This window comes from Xenopus tropicalis, chromosome 2 (genome assembly GCF_000004195.4).
Source record: "Xenopus tropicalis strain Nigerian chromosome 2, UCB_Xtro_10.0, whole genome shotgun sequence".
Taxonomy (NCBI): Eukaryota; Metazoa; Chordata; class Amphibia; order Anura; family Pipidae; genus Xenopus; species Xenopus tropicalis.
The window spans coordinates 161,775,550-161,793,099 of NC_030678.2; the positions used below are offsets into that span (position 1 = coordinate 161,775,550).

At 38.6% G+C, this 17,550-nt stretch overlaps 1 protein-coding gene across 1 annotated transcript; it reads left to right on the plus strand.

The window, feature by feature from the left end:
- Nucleotides 1-1,588: 1,588 nt before the first annotated feature.
- Nucleotides 1,589-17,102, plus strand: mmp20 (matrix metallopeptidase 20). Its single transcript, XM_012958325.2, has 10 exons — nucleotides 1,589-1,735; nucleotides 4,006-4,250; nucleotides 5,717-5,865; nucleotides 6,891-7,016; nucleotides 7,108-7,269; nucleotides 8,151-8,283; nucleotides 8,529-8,662; nucleotides 10,353-10,509; nucleotides 15,020-15,123; nucleotides 16,680-17,102. Exons 1-10 carry the CDS (start codon nucleotides 1,610-1,612, stop codon nucleotides 16,778-16,780), a joined length of 1,437 nt encoding a protein of 478 aa, XP_012813779.1. The 5' UTR covers nucleotides 1,589-1,609; the 3' UTR covers nucleotides 16,781-17,102.
- The last annotated feature ends 448 nt before the right edge of the window (nucleotides 17,103-17,550 follow it).

Consider the following 17,550-nt stretch of genomic DNA (forward strand, 5'->3'; position numbering starts at 1 on the left):
TGGCACTCTGCAGCTCCAACCCGGCCCAAGGAAAGTCTCCCATAGGAATCAATGGCACTCTGCTGCTCCAACCTGGCCCAAGGAAAGTCACAATAACGAAGCTTGAATGTATCCAAAACTTTCGTACTCTGCATGAAAAAGTCGCGCAAGGTACAAAAAAGTTGCAGAAAATACGCTCGGAGCATTCATGTATTAATAAATGTCCCCCTAGGTCATGTTCTAATAAAGTTCACCCACAATATTTGTGTCTGTAAATTACCTTCCCATTTAGATAGCGCTTTATAAAGATATGCTTACATTCAACATGTCCCATCTACTGCACATTGGGAAAAGTGACCAGTCACTTTAGGGTATCAGTGCATTGATAGGTTTTTGAATGGCTTTGGTGCCTTTGGAAATGTGCTTGGAGTCCAGGAGCTAACAGTGAGTTTAGAATCTCTGTACTTACGGCACATGTATATAGAAAATACAGATTGGATGTGGTACTAATAAGGCTAAAGAACAACAGTTAATTATCAACATTTCCCTGGATCTAATAGGGCCACTTCCATTATTGTGCCAAATATTTAACATTTGCACTGCAATAGGAGGCACCAAATAAAATCAGACGCACATCCTACTAACCTGTTCAATGAAAGCTTTACTCCTAGAATGAATACTTAACAAACAGGTAGTTTATATCATATTAAGTGGCCTAGTAAAGAATCTTTCTAAACTGGAATACACATCAGTAAATATTGCCCTTTTACAATTTGTGCCTTGAGCCGCCATTCAGTATCTCTTTATGAAAGTGGTTTATTTAGATGAAGCTAAGGGGCACATTTACTAACCCACGAATCCGAAACTGAATTGGAAAAATTCGGATTGGAAAACGAACCTTTTCGTAAATTGTCGCGACTTTTTCGTAACCATTACGACTTGTGCGAAAAGTCGCAACTTTTTCATGGCCGTTACGATTTGCTCGTATCTTGTCGCGACTTTTTCGTATTGAGTGCTCATAAGCGGCGGCCGAAACTTTCAGACTTAGCATGATTTTGGAAGCCTCCCATAGCACTCAATGGCACTCTGCAGCTCCAACCTGGCCCAAGAAAAGTCACCATACTGAAGCTTGAATGAATCCGAAACTTTCGTACTCGGCGCGAAAGCTGCGAAAAAGTTGCGACTTTTCGCGCAAGTCGTAGCGCTACGAAAAAGTCGCGACATTTTGCGAAACATCCGTAATGGCTACGAAAAAGTCGCGACAATTTCCGAAAAAATCGCAAAATACCGATCATTACGAAAAAAACGCATTCGGACTCCTTCGGACCATTCGTGGATTAGTAAATCAGCCCCTAGGTGTTACATTTCGGCTGTTTTATGCAGTATATTTTTATAGAAATATATATATCCCCTAAGAAATGTATATCCCCTAAGAACACCTTATCATTTCACTGTCAAAATGATAGTTTTAGTTTATTCCCTGCTCTGTAATTACATTTGTAGACATGAATCATCTTCCTTTTGTAAAGAGAGATATGTCTGGAGTATATATAATCAGCCTGTGTGTATTTTAGCCCCATATTGAATATCATTTGCAGGATTCGAGTTTATCCATTTTTCCCTTTTGGAAATGAGGGCACCGGACATTTTTTGGATTCTTGATTTTTTCCTTTTTTGTGGGAAATTATCTTTAGCCGCTCCGCTGCGTTTTACACTATCTCAGCCCATACACTGGAAGGATATTTATACGGCAAAGGTCTGACTCTTCTGTATGTGGTTATTGTACTATTAATTTGTAAGCAAATATTATTGAAAACTTAACAAACTGCTTAGACTTTAGTGCTGGTAAGAAAAATACCGTTTCATTTGTTTGCGCAGAGAATTTCAACACTGGCTACGTGACTGTAGAACAAAAGAGTCATTCAATAGGTTCTTACAGACAGTCATTACATCAGAAGGTTTGTACTGCATCAATCATTAGTATAATATTAATGGAACCAACTGCCCCTTGCAATGCTCTGGGCTAATCCCTCTCCTGAAATCTATCATGTAGCGCTGGTATCATAACCCCCTATGGTGACAAAAGAAGAGCTTTAATATTGCCCAATTCTGTGTGACAATTTGAGGGGTGAGTCAAGTAAACAACCTTTTAATGATAAATAGAAAGTGTGACAAACAGTACATTGTATTCATGGGGGGCATTCACCTTTAAATTAACATTTAGCATGATGCAGACAGTGCTGTTCTAAGACAATTTGCAATTGGTCTTCATTAAGTATGTTTTTTTTATTTAGTTATTTGTTCAGCAGCACTCCAGTTTGAAAATTCAGCAGTTTTCTGGTTGCTAGGATCCAATCTACCCTAGCAACCAGGCAATACTTTCATTGAGAGACTTGAAGATGAACAGGGGAGTGTCTGAATAGAAAGATAAGTTATAAAATAAGTAACAATAACAATACTATTACAAGTAGTACACAGAGCAGTAGTTATATTGCTGCCAGGGTCAGTGACCCCCAATTAAAAAAATCGAAAGAGGCAGCATAAGGAGGCAAGTAATTTTAAAGCTATAAAAAATAAAATTGAAGCCCAATGAAAATGTTGTTTAGAACAGGCCATTCTATAATACACAAAAGTCGAACAACCCCTTTAGGAGACCTGTTTTGCAAATATTTTTCTTTAGAGTTTTTAACATATTTACAAATATAGCACCAGCAAAATAAAAAATGATATAGAATCATAAAAAGGGTATTTAGTAACCAGTATCTCCTTGTTTTATTTTTTAATTCAGTTCAGAACATTTGCTTAATATTTTGAATAAGAGAGTTGAAGGTACATAAGAATAAAGGAAGAAATCACTGTTCTGAAGGTATAAATTTGCTGATATATGATTTCTGACTATCAAATAGTGCTGGGAAATATCTATCCATCTATCTATCTGGCTTTCTATCATCTATCTATATCACTACACACAAGTACATATTTACAAACATACAGTAAATTGCAGGCATGGTTTATGCAAGGCATTCTTCACCTCTGGGTCCATATGTTACTTATAGTAGGAATCCAAAAGCCCCTTTCATTAACTAAATATAGTTCTTGCAAAACACAGAATTATTTAAAATGATGGGAAAGTTGAAACCAGTTGTTAAGTTGCAATGCTGAATCCTGGATTTCCTTGGTCCATTCAGAAAAAAAACATGGCTTCTTCTTTTATTTGGATTTAGTTAGATTTCCCCCTAACAATCTGTTTTTGAGAAATACATGGGAAATCCCCACACACATCTGGGCCTTTGTTCATATGAGATTGGAATCATGAGTTGAGACTAGTATACAATGCATGTATCTGCTGTTAGAGCTGTATGTATGAGGGAGGAGGTGGATGGCACAGAATCCCTTCTGGCCACTACATTTCCCATAACTTGTACAGGTATGGGATCCGTTATCTGGAAACATGTTATCTAGAAAGTTCCAAATTACGGGAAGGCCATCTCCCATAGACTCCATTATGAGCAAATACTTCTCATTTTTAAAAATGATTCCTTTTTCTCTGTAATAATAAAACAGTACCTTGTACTTGATCCCAACTAAGATATGATTACCCCTTATTGGGGGCAGAACAGCCCTATTGGGTTTATTTAATGTTTAAATAATCTTTTAGTAGACTTAAGGTATGGAGATCCAAATTACAGAAAGATCCTTTATCCAGAAAACCCCGGGTCCCGAGCATTCTGGATTATGGGTCCCGTACCTGTATATCATTTAGATGTTCAGCAGCAGGGAGGAGCAGCAGACATATGCAACTTTATGCTCTGAGGTGGCGTGGGCAGAAGTGCTCTATACATGAGCCCCTCGGTGCTCTCAGTGCCTAAGGTAATAGAAAAGGACCCACTATTATCACATTGAAGCTATTGTACTGGTAGATGTAACAGGTACTTTCAAAAAAGGGTTGGGTTCACTTTGTGAGAAAACACAAGGTCGGTAAGCCAGGCCCTAGCAATACTATACTAACCATTCTCTATATTATAGGAATATCTTGACAAGTATTACAGTGACAGAGGAACAATGCGAGTGGCTGAGATGGTAGCTGATGATGTCTCTATGTCAAGAAAGATTAGAAAAATGCAAAAGTTTTTTGGCCTTCAAGTGACTGGAAAGTTGGATCATTCTACGCTCGCAGTCATGCAGAAGCCACGCTGTGGGATGCCAGATCTGGCTAATTATCATGTTTTTCCAGGAGAGCCTAAGTGGCAAAGAAGTTCTTTGACTTACAGGTAGTTGTAATATCATATTTTATCTGGTGCTACAGAACCATGGTGTTTCCCGGGGTACTTATGACCCCATGTTATTTGTTGCAGGGGCCTCTTAATGAGGTCTGATACAGATCTATAATGCTGATTGTTTTGCATCCTTAGCATTTAGGCCAGTGACTTCCAACCAGTGACTCCTGGGTAACACGTTGCTCACCAACCCCTTTGATGTTGCTCCCAGTGACCTCAAACTAGGTGCCCATTTTTAAATTTCTGGCTTGGTGGCATAAAGACCATGTGTACTGCCAAGCAGAGCTTCCTGCAGACCGGGAGTCCACAAGGGGCTACCAAATAGCTTTATTTGGCATCACCAAAGAATGTTTTCATGCTTGTGAAGTTCACCAACACTTTTCACATCTGAGTATGACTCCAAATAAAAAAGTTTGGGGGATCCCTGCTTTAGGGTTTAGTGGTTGATTGTGTCTTGATGACTTATGGATCTTGTAATAAGGGATAATGTAAAAGTTTGATCAGGTCTCTACTAACCCATAGCTCAGATCAGCAGGTACAATTGCTGAAAATACAGAGTAGCTGATACCTTTCATTAGCTAAATGAGCAGATTATAAAATGCAAGCTTAGGTCTGTGCTTCAGGCATGGTATACTGAGTTTGGGCATTGATATTATGCCTGAAGCAGGGACCTCAGTAGTCCTGGAAGCTCAGATTAATATTAATAATTAGATAATAATTAATAAGATAAATTAGCCAATAAAAGGTATTACCTACTCTGTATTTTCTGGTTTTGACCTATGCTAACATGGCACAGTTGTTCATAGATACCATCTCCTTTCTACATCCAGAAAGAGAGGAACAGAACCTCTATTTTAACCCAGAGTATTTGCTTATCTCAAGGACTTTGCTGCTGCTATCCCTTAGGGCTCTGGCACACGGGGACATTAGTCGCCCGCGACAAATCTCCCTGTTCGTGGGCGATTAATCTCCCCGAATTGCCATCCCACCAGCGAAAATGTAAGTTGCCGGTGGGATGGCACACGCTGCGCAGAAGATTTCGGCAAATCGCCGAAGTTGCCTCACGAGGCATTTTCGGCGATTTGCTGAAATTGCGCCGCTGCATGTGCCATCCCACCGGCAACTTACATTTTCGCCGGTGGGATGGCAACTCAGGGAGATTAGTCGCCCGCGAACAGGGAGATTTGTCGCGGGCGACTAATGTCCCCGTGTGCCAGAGCCCTTTCAGATGCACATCTTAAGGGATAGCAGCAGCAAAGTCCTTGAGATAAGCAAATACTGTCATTTGTTCAAACAGTTGCCTGCTGTTTATTTGCTATATAAGTGTAGCTCTATAGCTATACACTCGCCTGTATTACAATTTATCCATATGGTTAATATCTAAACAATTGTTCAGTCACTAAGGCTCAGTAGATATCTGCATGAAAACATTCCTGATATTTCCATTTGCTCCTTTTCAGGATTACAAAGTACACCTCTAGCCTTAGCACACAAGATGTTGACAGAGCTGTGGACCTGGGGTTAAAAGCATGGAGTGATGCTGCCCCTCTGAATTTCATCAAAACAACTCAAGGAGAAGCTGACATCATGATTTCATTTGAATCTGGAGGTAGAATAAACAGAAAGTTATTATCGTATGGCTGTGAAGCGTTCCATGCTGGGGCACGCCTGCAGAGAGCTAGTAAAGAGCTATACCCACCACCAAGCCTTCAGATTTATGGAGGATTTTACAAACAGGGTCTCAAATAATCCAATCAATTGCGTTCTTTATTATAGCGATAATGGCCGACGGCCCACACTGTTATAGTAGTCAGTTGTACCAAGACATTTAAAACAGAACTGTGAGTTTAGGTTACCCTGTATGCAGTGCTTGAACTGGCATAATAACAGTGGGGGGGATATTATGTGTGCTGTGCATAGTGTGGCATTCTAAAAATAATCCACTCCTACAATTATAAGCCTCACCCACTGTTATAATAAGGCTCACCCACCAACACTGGCTGAACGCACTTTTAAGCAAATTAATTTAGCTATTTCCTTCTAATGACCAATTTAATGCCCTCTGTGCAGTTAGATCTGCCTAAGTATGTTGCATGTAGGGACCCCAAAATGAAAATTGTGCATATGGCATTTCTTCGCTGCCAATTCAGCTTCAACATAGCACCTTGCCTGTGTATTGTGTGTCATAACACAGCACAGCCTCTCATCATTCCTCAGTCTACTACCTTTCTCTACCTTCATTTTCTCTTTTTGTTTCTTATTTCCTTCTTCTCTCCTGTTTCCTATAATCCTCTCTGATGCCTTCACCTTCTTCATCTGTGTAACACTTCTCCATCTCTACTTCTCTCCCAGCAGTCTTTTCTCTCCTTTTATAAGCTCTTTTGGGGAAGTGGGGTGGAGCAAATTAAAAAAAAGTTTCAGTATTACAATAAAAAAGTTCCAGGCTTAAAAACTCTGGCATCCCTGCGCATCCCTCCCCAATTCCAGCACTGCCTGTATTCTATAGATTTGCTAGGAGATAAGATGCTATATTATAAGATCATCCTTTTGTTTAGAAATATTAAATATAGTTGTGTTCAAGTAAAAAAATCAGCTTGGAAAGTTATGCACAAAGTTGACATATTTCATTTTTAGATCATGGAGATTCTTATCCCTTTGATGGACCCCGAGGGACTCTGGCTCACGCGTTTGCTCCAGGCGAAGGCTTAGGGGGCGATACTCACTTTGACAATGCGGAGAGGTGGACAACAGGAAAGAATGGCATGTACAGACTTTTATCATGTTGTTCATTATGAGCAGTGATGTTTTATTTGTACGTGAACTTTCTGTTGGCATTCAATTCTATTTTCAGGGTTTAACCTTTTCACTGTAGCTGCTCATGAATTTGGCCACGCATTAGGCCTGGGGCATTCAAGTGATCCCTCAGCTTTGATGTACCCAACATATAGATACCAGCATCCCATTGGATTCCAGCTGCCAACAGATGATGTGAAAGGGATTCAAGCTTTGTATGGTACAGTAAACATAATATATTTGCTAGAATGTGACAAAGTTACTGTCCTTGAATTGAATTAGAATTATGTTGCAATACATTATTATGAGGAAGGATATGTATAGCTCTGTTATAACCACAGGTTCCTGATAGTTGTGCTCAGTACAGGATAGGCATAATTTTATGGTATCACATGAGAAACCAAAAGATTATTTCTTGTTAAGGAAAGCAGTATGTATGGCCATGTATGACTGACTAAGCCCCGCTTAAATCATGCTACATCTCCTTGGCCAATAGGGCACATCCATGTATGGCTTCTTGCTAAGAAAGCTTTCAGAAGCAAGCTTTTCATTTAACCAATTCATCGGTATCTAGGAATGATCTAGGAATATCTAGAAATGAAGTCTAAAGCAACTGAGCCTTACGATTTCCCAGCTTGTCCAGTTATTTTAGACTTATCACTACTACATACTTCCAGAAAATAACAATAAATTTCAACTTATAATTTACAGCTGATTTAAAGGGGACATAATTTAAAGCAATTTTGCAGTCTAATGAATTAAAAAATATGTAGGAAAAAATATTTTTTATGACTTTCCTCAGCCTGTATCACAAAAGAAATAGACCACTGCAAAGGTGAAATAGCTTTTATGAAATATGCCTTTATGAACTTCATTTATTCCAGCACCAATGCTTTTTTTGTTTTTTATTTGAGAACTCCTAGAAAGAAAATCTTCTGTAATGCTGCCCAGACCACCTTTTTGTCTGCTATGAAGTCATTATTAACTGAATTATTGACTGATTTAGTTCCATCGTGTATGTTTGTATATAGTACATGTATTCTCCTTTCCTTGTAGCTGTACATTGTCTTTTTGGAATATTTTCCATATTCTTTCTCTTAGGAACTAAGGGAATAGGGAAAGAAAAGCCCATGGCACCTCAACAACCAGCCAATAAACCAGATCAGTGTGACCCAAATCTATCTTTTGATGCTGTTACAGTCCTTGGAAATGAACTTTTGTTCTTCAAGGAGAGGTAAGCCTAATGTTCCTTTGCCTGTTTTTTTGTATAATAGTATTTATTTTTTATCAGCCTTTGAAGACAAATAAAAGGGTTGTTGTTGCAGGATATTTAGTTAACCCCCTGCGATCTTAGCTGTCTATATCCTTTAGGAAGATGCCTGAAAACTAATTTATCAGTCCCCTACATTTGATATTGAGATCTGAAAAATCTAGACCTACAAAACCCATGTTTGTCTATATTGCTTTCCACCTAACAAGGTCTTTTTGGAGGAGACAGGCCCCACTTACCAACATCGGGCCAAGCCCAATCGCAAGTTCATTCCCACAGTTGATGTCGAACGTTGATGCTGCCTATGAAGTCGCAGAACAAGGGACAGCATATTTTTTTAAAGGTAAAGATTTACAAAGGCTATTGTACATGGAAAAATAGCATCTGCAGTGCAGCAGGAATAATGAGGCTAAAGTAAAAATAGATGCAAGGTTTTCCCCATTTTTAGGAATACACTGGATCCAGGCATTTTGTAGTGGTCTATTTCTGAGAAGCTATAATAATGCCTCTTTATACATGTAGTACCCTCCTACATTACATGCCTCCAACATTAGTATAAAAGCAAAGTGCACTGAAAAACTTGATCCCAACTAAGATATAATTACCCCTTATTGGGGGCAGAACAGTCCTATTGGGTTTATTTCATGGTTAAATGATTCTTTTTCTCTGTAATAATAAAACAGTACCTGTACTTGATCCCAACTAAGATATAATTACCCCTTATTGGGGGCAGAACAACCCTATTGGGTTTATTTCATGGTTAAATGATTCCCTTTTCTCTGTAATAATAAAACAGTACCTGTACTTGATCCCAACTAAGATATAATTACCCCTTATTGGGGGCAGAACAATCCTATTGGGTTTATTTAATGGTTAAATGATTCCCTTTTCTCCGTAATAATAAAACAGTACCTGTACTTGATAGTAACTAAGTTGCATGAATTCATATTGGCTGCAAAACAACCCCATTGGGTTTATTTCATGTTTAAAAGATTTTTAAGGTATAGCGAACCAAATTTTGGAAAGACCCCTTACCCGGAAAACCCCAGGTCCCAAGCTTTCTGCATAATAGATTCTATACCTGTATATTTAATTGTCCCCCTTTTTGTTCTTGGTATCTCTCATTCATGGTTTATTTCTATTCTTACGTAGCATCTTTTGACAAAAATTGTTTTATGTAAGTAATGAACACGTGCAGTATTACTAACTCCCATGTGTGGGAAAGCTTGTTTTGTTGTGGGGCCGGAGGTGCTGATCATCTTCACACAAAAGGAAACCACAAGTATTGATAAAAAATTACAGAAAAGAGAACTGGCGAGTGCTGCACGCATATTATAGAGGATATGACTCAATGTCTGAGATTTATGCAATGATCTTTAAAGGTTGCTAAGGACACAGAACAAAGTAACAGAGCCTATAAATGAGAAAAACCAATACACAGAGAAAGCCTATAGTATAAAGACAAGAGGGGTTTTACAGATGCAAGTGCAAAGTGCAATTTCAGATGCAAATGACTATGATTTAATTCATTGTTAATAATTGTCTTCTGAGAGCTGTCGACTTTGCTGCTTAATTAGGATTTTTGATTATTATTTTGCTCAGTGCTCCACTTTGCTGTCTTTGCTTCTTAGTGAAGCTTCTATTTACTAGTCTCACTAACTATAAGGCCAAGCAATAGTAGTTTTATCTTTTGCAGCACGGCCCTCCTACAGCTGGCAGAAAATCATTACAAACAGCTATCAGGGCACAGGGGGGAGCAAGATAGGCATTTCTTAAACCATGCAAAAGTTTCAATTAAATTGGTATATTTATCAGTTGGGAACCCAAAAATGCAATGTGTTGTTTTTGGAGCACCCACACTTGCAGGTATGTTCATAAATGACCCCTAACATGTCTCAGCACCAGTGTATGTTTTTGGAATGTACTAACAAAACCATGAGTAGATCAGTAAGTAAATAAGCAATTCTGAGAGATCCAGCTATCCTAAAGAATATGCTTGTTAATTTTTTTTATATATATTGTTGGTTTAATAGGACCTCATTACTGGGCAACTAGAGGATTACAAATGCAAGGACACCCCAGGACCATTTATGACTTTGGTTTTCCAAGGCACGTACAGAAAATAGATGCTGCTGTCCACCTAAAGAACTCCAGGAAAACTCTGTTTTTTGTTGGTGATGATTATTACAGGTATTTATTTAAATGGGTAAAAAGGGTGATTTCTGCATATTGAGATTTTCTATAAAAATAAATAAATAAGGCAGGTGTAGACTTTTAAGAGTATGTTTAGTTTATCTTAGCATAAACTATAAGTATCCAGACACCTGCCTGTCTGACGTATGAATCCAAAATCAAGATAATAATATCAAGTTAGTCCATCCCTCCAACAGCCTCTACTATTCTGGGAAGACTTTCCTCTAGATTTTGGAACATTATTGGTGGCATTAGCTGAGATTTATACATATAAAAAGCCAAGCACGCACCAAACACAGCAGGTCGATATGCTGCCCTTTTCCAACATTATTTGATGAACAGCATCTCTCATGTTACTATCATGCTGACTCACATACATCTCCAGAATGTGATCCCTGAATAACCCTGTTAAGGTTAAGCTTTTTGGATCTATAGTTTCCTGGTTGATTATGTGTCCCTTTGTTAAGAGCTGCTTAACACACACTAGGCACCATGCCAAGCATTACATAGCCCTTGAAGTTTATATCAGGGAAATCGCTGCCCGTCTGCCCTTGCCTTTAAGCCAATGTGGCACACATTGATGTAAATACTAATTAAATGCAGAGACATGTCATCTAAACTGAGAACAAATACCAGGCACAGGGAATTAGCAACAACATTTCAATACTCAGCTGCAGCTTGGCTGGAAAGGTTTGAAAATGTTGGTTGATTTGGCTGAAACTAATGGCAATATTTGTTCATATACAGTCAATGTAATGATAATGATAAGGCAATAGTAGTTCTTTGATTATCTCCAAATGTGTGTTTGGTTACATATTAGGTCTATCTGTCCCCATCTATAGTTCTAGAGCAGGAGTTGCATGGGACAGTATACATGGGGCAGTAATTATTGGGACAAAAAGGCACCTACTTGTAAAGTCCTGCGCATTTGAACTGGTTCCAATGGAGAGATGCATGCCTAATGACTAAGTAGGCAGCAGCAGATTTGTTAAGCTGTCACCTCATTGAGTCAATGTGCTATTCTCCTACCTTTTTGTTCCTGTCCACCAGCATCAGCACCAACAACTACTAACTAATAGAGATGTAGCGAACCTCACAAAAAAAGTTCACGAACCGTTTGCGAACTTCAGCCAAAAAGTGCGAATTTTTGCGAACTTTGCGAACCCCATAGACTTCAATGGGAAGGCGAACTTTAAAACCTAGAAAAGCCATTTCTGGCCAGAAAACTGATTTTTAAAGTTGTTTAAAGGGTGCCACGACCTGGACAGTGGCATGCAGGAGGGGGATCAAGGGCAAAAATTTCTCTGAAAAATACGTTGTTGACACAGCGTTGCGTTTTGTGCTGTAAAGGGCAGAAATCACACTACATTTCTAAACTTGTGTAATAAACTGCTTTAAAACGTCCGGCGTCTACATGCCAATCAAGTCGTGTAAAGGTTACAGCCGGTTCACACGCAAAGACAAAACGCCGCAGTAGTGGATACGGAATATATTATTGCTGGTGGAAAAACATCACTCAGGTGATTTTATTGCAATGCAATGTCACTACTATGTGTAACGTGTTTGGTGCACTACTATGAACAACAGCAAACAGCACTGGATACGTTAAAGAACAGTAAGTTAAATTAAAAAAAAAAAAAAAAATTAATAATAAAAAAAAAGTGATCTCTGGTTGGTGCTGGGGGTGAACTACTAGGAGCAGCACACCAGTCCCCAACACATCTAGACTAATAGCACTGGGCTCTATAAATTACAGTAGCAAAGTAAAAAAACACAAATAAAAAAAAATGATGTGAATGTGTGGTTGGTGCTTAGTGCACTACTATGAGCAGCACACCTGTCTCCAACACACACAGACGGAGCTGCAGTACACAATGAAAAGAAGACTAGAGTAACAGTAATCAGAAAATAAAAGCAGTCCTTACAAGGACTATTGGGTTACAGCAGATGAGATCAGCAGGACAGCTGTCCCCAGCAGCTACATACAGAGCAGTAGAAAGTATATTACTAGTCAGCAAAGCTACCTAAACTGTCCCTCAAACCCCTGCACAGCTCTCTCCCTATACTAACTCATCAAGCACACACAGACAGAATGTAAAATGGCTGCTGGGCTTCGGTTTATATATGGAAGGGAGTGGTCTGGGGGTGGTCCAGGAGGGAGAGCTGCCTGATTGGCTGCCATGTATCTGCTGGCTCTGGGGTGAGAGGTCAAAATTTGGCTCCAGCTAAGGCGAACCCAAAATTGCGAACTTCGCTAAAAGTTTGCGAACTTGCGAACACCCGATTTTCGTGCGAATTAGTTCGCCGGCGAACAGTTCGCTACATCTAACTAATCACCCACTGCTGTTACTAGCAATCTGCAACCCCAAGGGGAAAATGGATATGAAGTTTCTATTCACTTTTCCACAGATAAAAATGGAAGGGGGAGAAAGAAAATAAATGGCATGAGGCTTATTAAAGGGCTTCTTGTAAAGAAGAGGAAAAGATAGTGAAGATGAGAATAAGGCCACTTTTTAGCCTGGAGTGGGCAGACCACACATGACTAATGGCTATCTAAGTTCAACCCATTATATCCCCGTTGATTCCATTCTACCTCTAAGGGTCACAAGAGAATGTAACTTGTAGTGATTTATTTCCCACATTTTAGTCAAGTCATGTATGTGTTTTTCTCAATGACATATTTCTTTTGTGCATACCACCTAATAATGCCTCTGTCCTCGTGATATATTAATGCTGCTCACAGTTTTTTAAACACCTTATTGTTCTGAGCTTTTTTTGGCAGAGATTCAAAATTCATTTGTATGTACAGTTTGCTTTTGTATGGGAGATGAGTAATGGAAACAGGACTTTGGAAGGTATGGGAAGTTATGGGAAAGGCCCCTAAGTCAATAAAAAAAAAAAAAGTATCACCAAATAGATAAATCGGTTATGACCGTATTACAGTTAAATGAGGAATGTGAGGCCGTACCATTTCACAAGAGGTACAAGAAATCCTATAAATCTTTCAGATGAAGTTGGACAAAGTGTGCTAGGCTTCTTATATAGATGTTTATCATGGTTACTGTGTGTTTTTGTTTTTCTCAATGCAACAAGCAGAAGGGAAGATTCTGCAAAACAATCTATGTTGTAATGGCAATAAGTGTTACTCAACTATGGGGGTTTAAATTCCTTGAAGTGGCACGGCTACACAAAAGGTGTAAGTAATAGAAATAGGTAAACTGGGCACCTTTGTTAAATAATGGGCACATTAATTAAGACCTTTATATGAACTTTAGTCTTCCTTTTAAGCTTGTTATATATTTACTATTATTGTAACTTGAACCTTGGGTCAATTTTCTTATTCCACTTGTTTCCTTCCTGGCTTTTTATCTAAGACAGTGAATCCCAATGGAGTTTTGTCAATGTTTTTAGGCTATAGAGCAGAAATAGCACAGTTTTACTCACCTTGCTGAAATCACTGTCAGAGCTCTACTTTTTCAGTTTGTAATGTCTCTAAAGACAATTAGAAAGTGAAGTTGTCCTTTCTGTGCAGTCTTACATTTACTTATTTACAAATTGCCAATTTCAAAATGAGTAAGTTCATGGCCCTGTTGAGCGATTGCACTGCGTTCATATCATGGGATTATAACACAGCTATCCTATAGGACATGATAAGGTAGCTTGTCACTAGCCAGCCTGGGACAATGGCAGCTTAGGCAAGGCTAAACCTGCAGGTTGGGCCAAAAATACCTTCACAGGAGAATAGGAGTAAAAAGCAGGGCAGTTCCCGGGGCTACTGAAGCAACAGTCCCAAAACTGCCTTCCCACCCACTCCGTGCTTAACTCTTTGGCATCGCAGTGGGTCAAGAAGAGACAAATTTAACTCTTAAAGTCATCAGATGCTTGCTATTGCCACCCCTGGTAACCGTCCATTCACTGCCACTGTAAAAAAGAGAAAATAATTGTGCACTCACTTATTATTTTTATTAGGCACATTTATATTGATCCTTTTAGGGTAATCATAGTAATTAATTCATATACAATGGGTGGTGGTTGCAGGATCAGACTAGAAATAATGAAAACTAAGCATGGGTTCTGCTGAGGATGGCGTAAGATGGGGCAATACATCTGTGACGCTAATCAATGTTTTCCTTCTAAAGGCCTGACAGTAGCCTGAATAATGTAAAACAACAGGCCTATACAAGAAGAGAAATACTTCCATATTCCCTGAGGGTGAAGCAACTGCAGTACAGTAGTATTAAATAAAACTAAATAGATCTGACTGTCAAAATGTTAGGTAACTCTCTAAAATGTAGCATTTTAGCTGAGTAGGTCCATTGTCAACACAATGAAGTTTTGTGAAATAGGTGAATTTTGATTTTATGCACCATGCAAGCTTAAGGCAATTGTGGGATATTTATAAAAGTCTCTTGCTGGGATTTGGTAGCAGATCCCCTGTCATTTCTGTTTGAAGTGAGATTTCACTACTATTTCACCAAACCATCGTAACACGTTATTCCTCCTGTAGCTACGATGAAACAAAGAGGGAAATGGAGGATGATTACCCAAAGAGCATTGATGACGAATTTACTGGTGTGGAAGGAAATATTGATGCAGCAGTTGAAGTTAATGGTAAGAAACCCAACAATCTACTGATGGTAAGAGTCAACTCACAATACCCTTATACTAGTATCTTTTATCTCTTATGAGAGAAACATAAGTACCTCTGACCTGAGTGGAAGTACCAGAAACACTGTTCAAACTTTGTACAGGTATGGGATCCCTTATCCAGAAACCACTTATCCAGAAAGTTCCAAATTACTGAAAGGCCATCTCCCATAGACTCCATTATAAGCAAATCATTCTAATTTTTAAAAATCATTCCCTTTTCTCTGTTATAATAAAACAGTACCTGTACTTGATCCCAACTAAGATATAATTACCCCTTATTGGGGGCAGAACAGCCCTATTGGGTTTATTTAATGATTAAATGATTCCCTTTTCTCTGTAATAATAAAACAGTACCTGTACTTGATCCCAACTAAGATATAATTACCCCTTATTGGGGGCAGAACAGCCCTATTGGGTTTATTTAATGATTAAATGATTCCCTTTTCTCTGTAATAATAAAACAGTACCTGTACTTGATCCCAACTAAGATATAATTAATCCTTATTGGGGGCAGAACAGCCCTATTGGGTTTATTTAATGGTTAAATGATTCTCTTTTCTCTGTAATAATAAAACAGTACCTGTACCTAATCCCAACTAAGATATAATTACCCCTTATTGGGGGCAGAACAGCCCTATTGGGTTTATTTAATGGTTAAATGATTCCCTTTTCTCTGTAATAATAAAACAGTACCTGTACTTGATCCCAACTAAGATATAATTACCCCTTATTGGGGCAGAACAGCCCTATTGGGTTTATTTCATGGTTAAATGATTCCCCTTTCTCTCTAATAAAACAGTACCTGTACTTGATCCCAACTAAGATATAATTACCCCTTATTGGGGGCAGAACAGTCCTATTGGGTTTATTTAATGGTTAAATGATTCCCTTTTCTCTGTAATAATAAAACAGTACCTGTACTTGATCCCAACTAAGATATAATTACCCCTTATTGGGGGCAGAACAGCCCTATTGGGTTTATTTAATGGTTAAATGATTCCCTTTTCTCTGTAATAATAAAACAGTACCTGTACTTAATCCCAACTAAGATATAATTACCCCTTATTGGGGGCAGAACAGCCCTATTGGGTTTATTTAATGGTTAAATGATTCCCTTTTCTCTGTAATAATAAAACAGTACCTGTACTTAATCCCAACTAAGATATAATTACCCCTTATTGGGGGCAGAACAGTCCTATTGGGTTTATTTAATGGTTAAATGATTCCCTTTTCTCTGTAATAATAAAACAGTACCTGTAATTGATCCCAACTAAGATATAATTAATCCTTATTGGAGGCAAAACAAGCCTATTGGGTTTATTCAGTATTTAAATAATATTTAGCAGACTTAAGTTATGGAGATCCAAATAAAGAAAGATCCCTTATCCGGAAAACCCCAGGTCCCGAGCATTCTGCATAACAGGTCCCATTCCTGTATGTATAAGCAGCATGTTCTGTTCTTGGACTCAACCTCAGGGCATTGACTAAATCTGTTAATGCTGTTTTATTCTTCACAGGATTTATTTACTTCTTCTCCGGTCCAAAGGCTTATAAATATGACACTGAAAAAGAGGACGTGGTTAATATTGTGAAATCCAGTTCCTGGATTGGATGCTAAAAACGTTCTGAGAAGATGGTTACAATCACTTCGCATTCATGGGGCAATCGGGTTTTGACATCAACATCAAAGAAGAGTTGGAAATTTTCAAAACACAAAACTATGATTTTAACTTAAAGCAAAATATTTCTTATTTATTAGTTTCGGTTCGACAATTTCTTTCCTTGTAAGGTCATGTTTGCATAGAATATCCATCTCCTGGTTATATTTACATTACTATATACGACTGGGGGTGTTACATTGTTTGCTGTTGTTGTGGTACATTCTCTAGAATGACTTTGTTGATGTTGCCAAGAATTATTACAGTAAATAATAATTGTACAGAAAACAATAATATGTTTTTTTCAAAACCCATCAGGTTATAGAGCTTCTCCAGCAGAATCCTGCATTGTAATCTGTTTTTCAAAAATGCAGATTTTTTTTTATAATTTATTTTGAAATTTCCCATGGGGCTAGCCATATTCTTCATTTCCCAGGGTGCCACAGCCATGTGACCTGTGCTCTGATAAACTTCAGTCACACTTTACTGCTGCGCTGCAAGTTGGAGTGATATCCCCCCTTACCCCCCAGCAGCCAATCAGCAGAACAATGGGAAGGGAGCAAGATAGCAGCTCCCAGTAGGTATCAGAATAGCACTCAATAGTAAGAAATCCAAGTCTGGCTTGGGACTCCTCCAGTTACATGGGAGTAGGAGAAGCAATAGGTTAGCTGAAAGCAGTTCTATTGTGTAGCGCTGGCTCCTTCTGAAAGCTCAGACTCAGGCACAATGC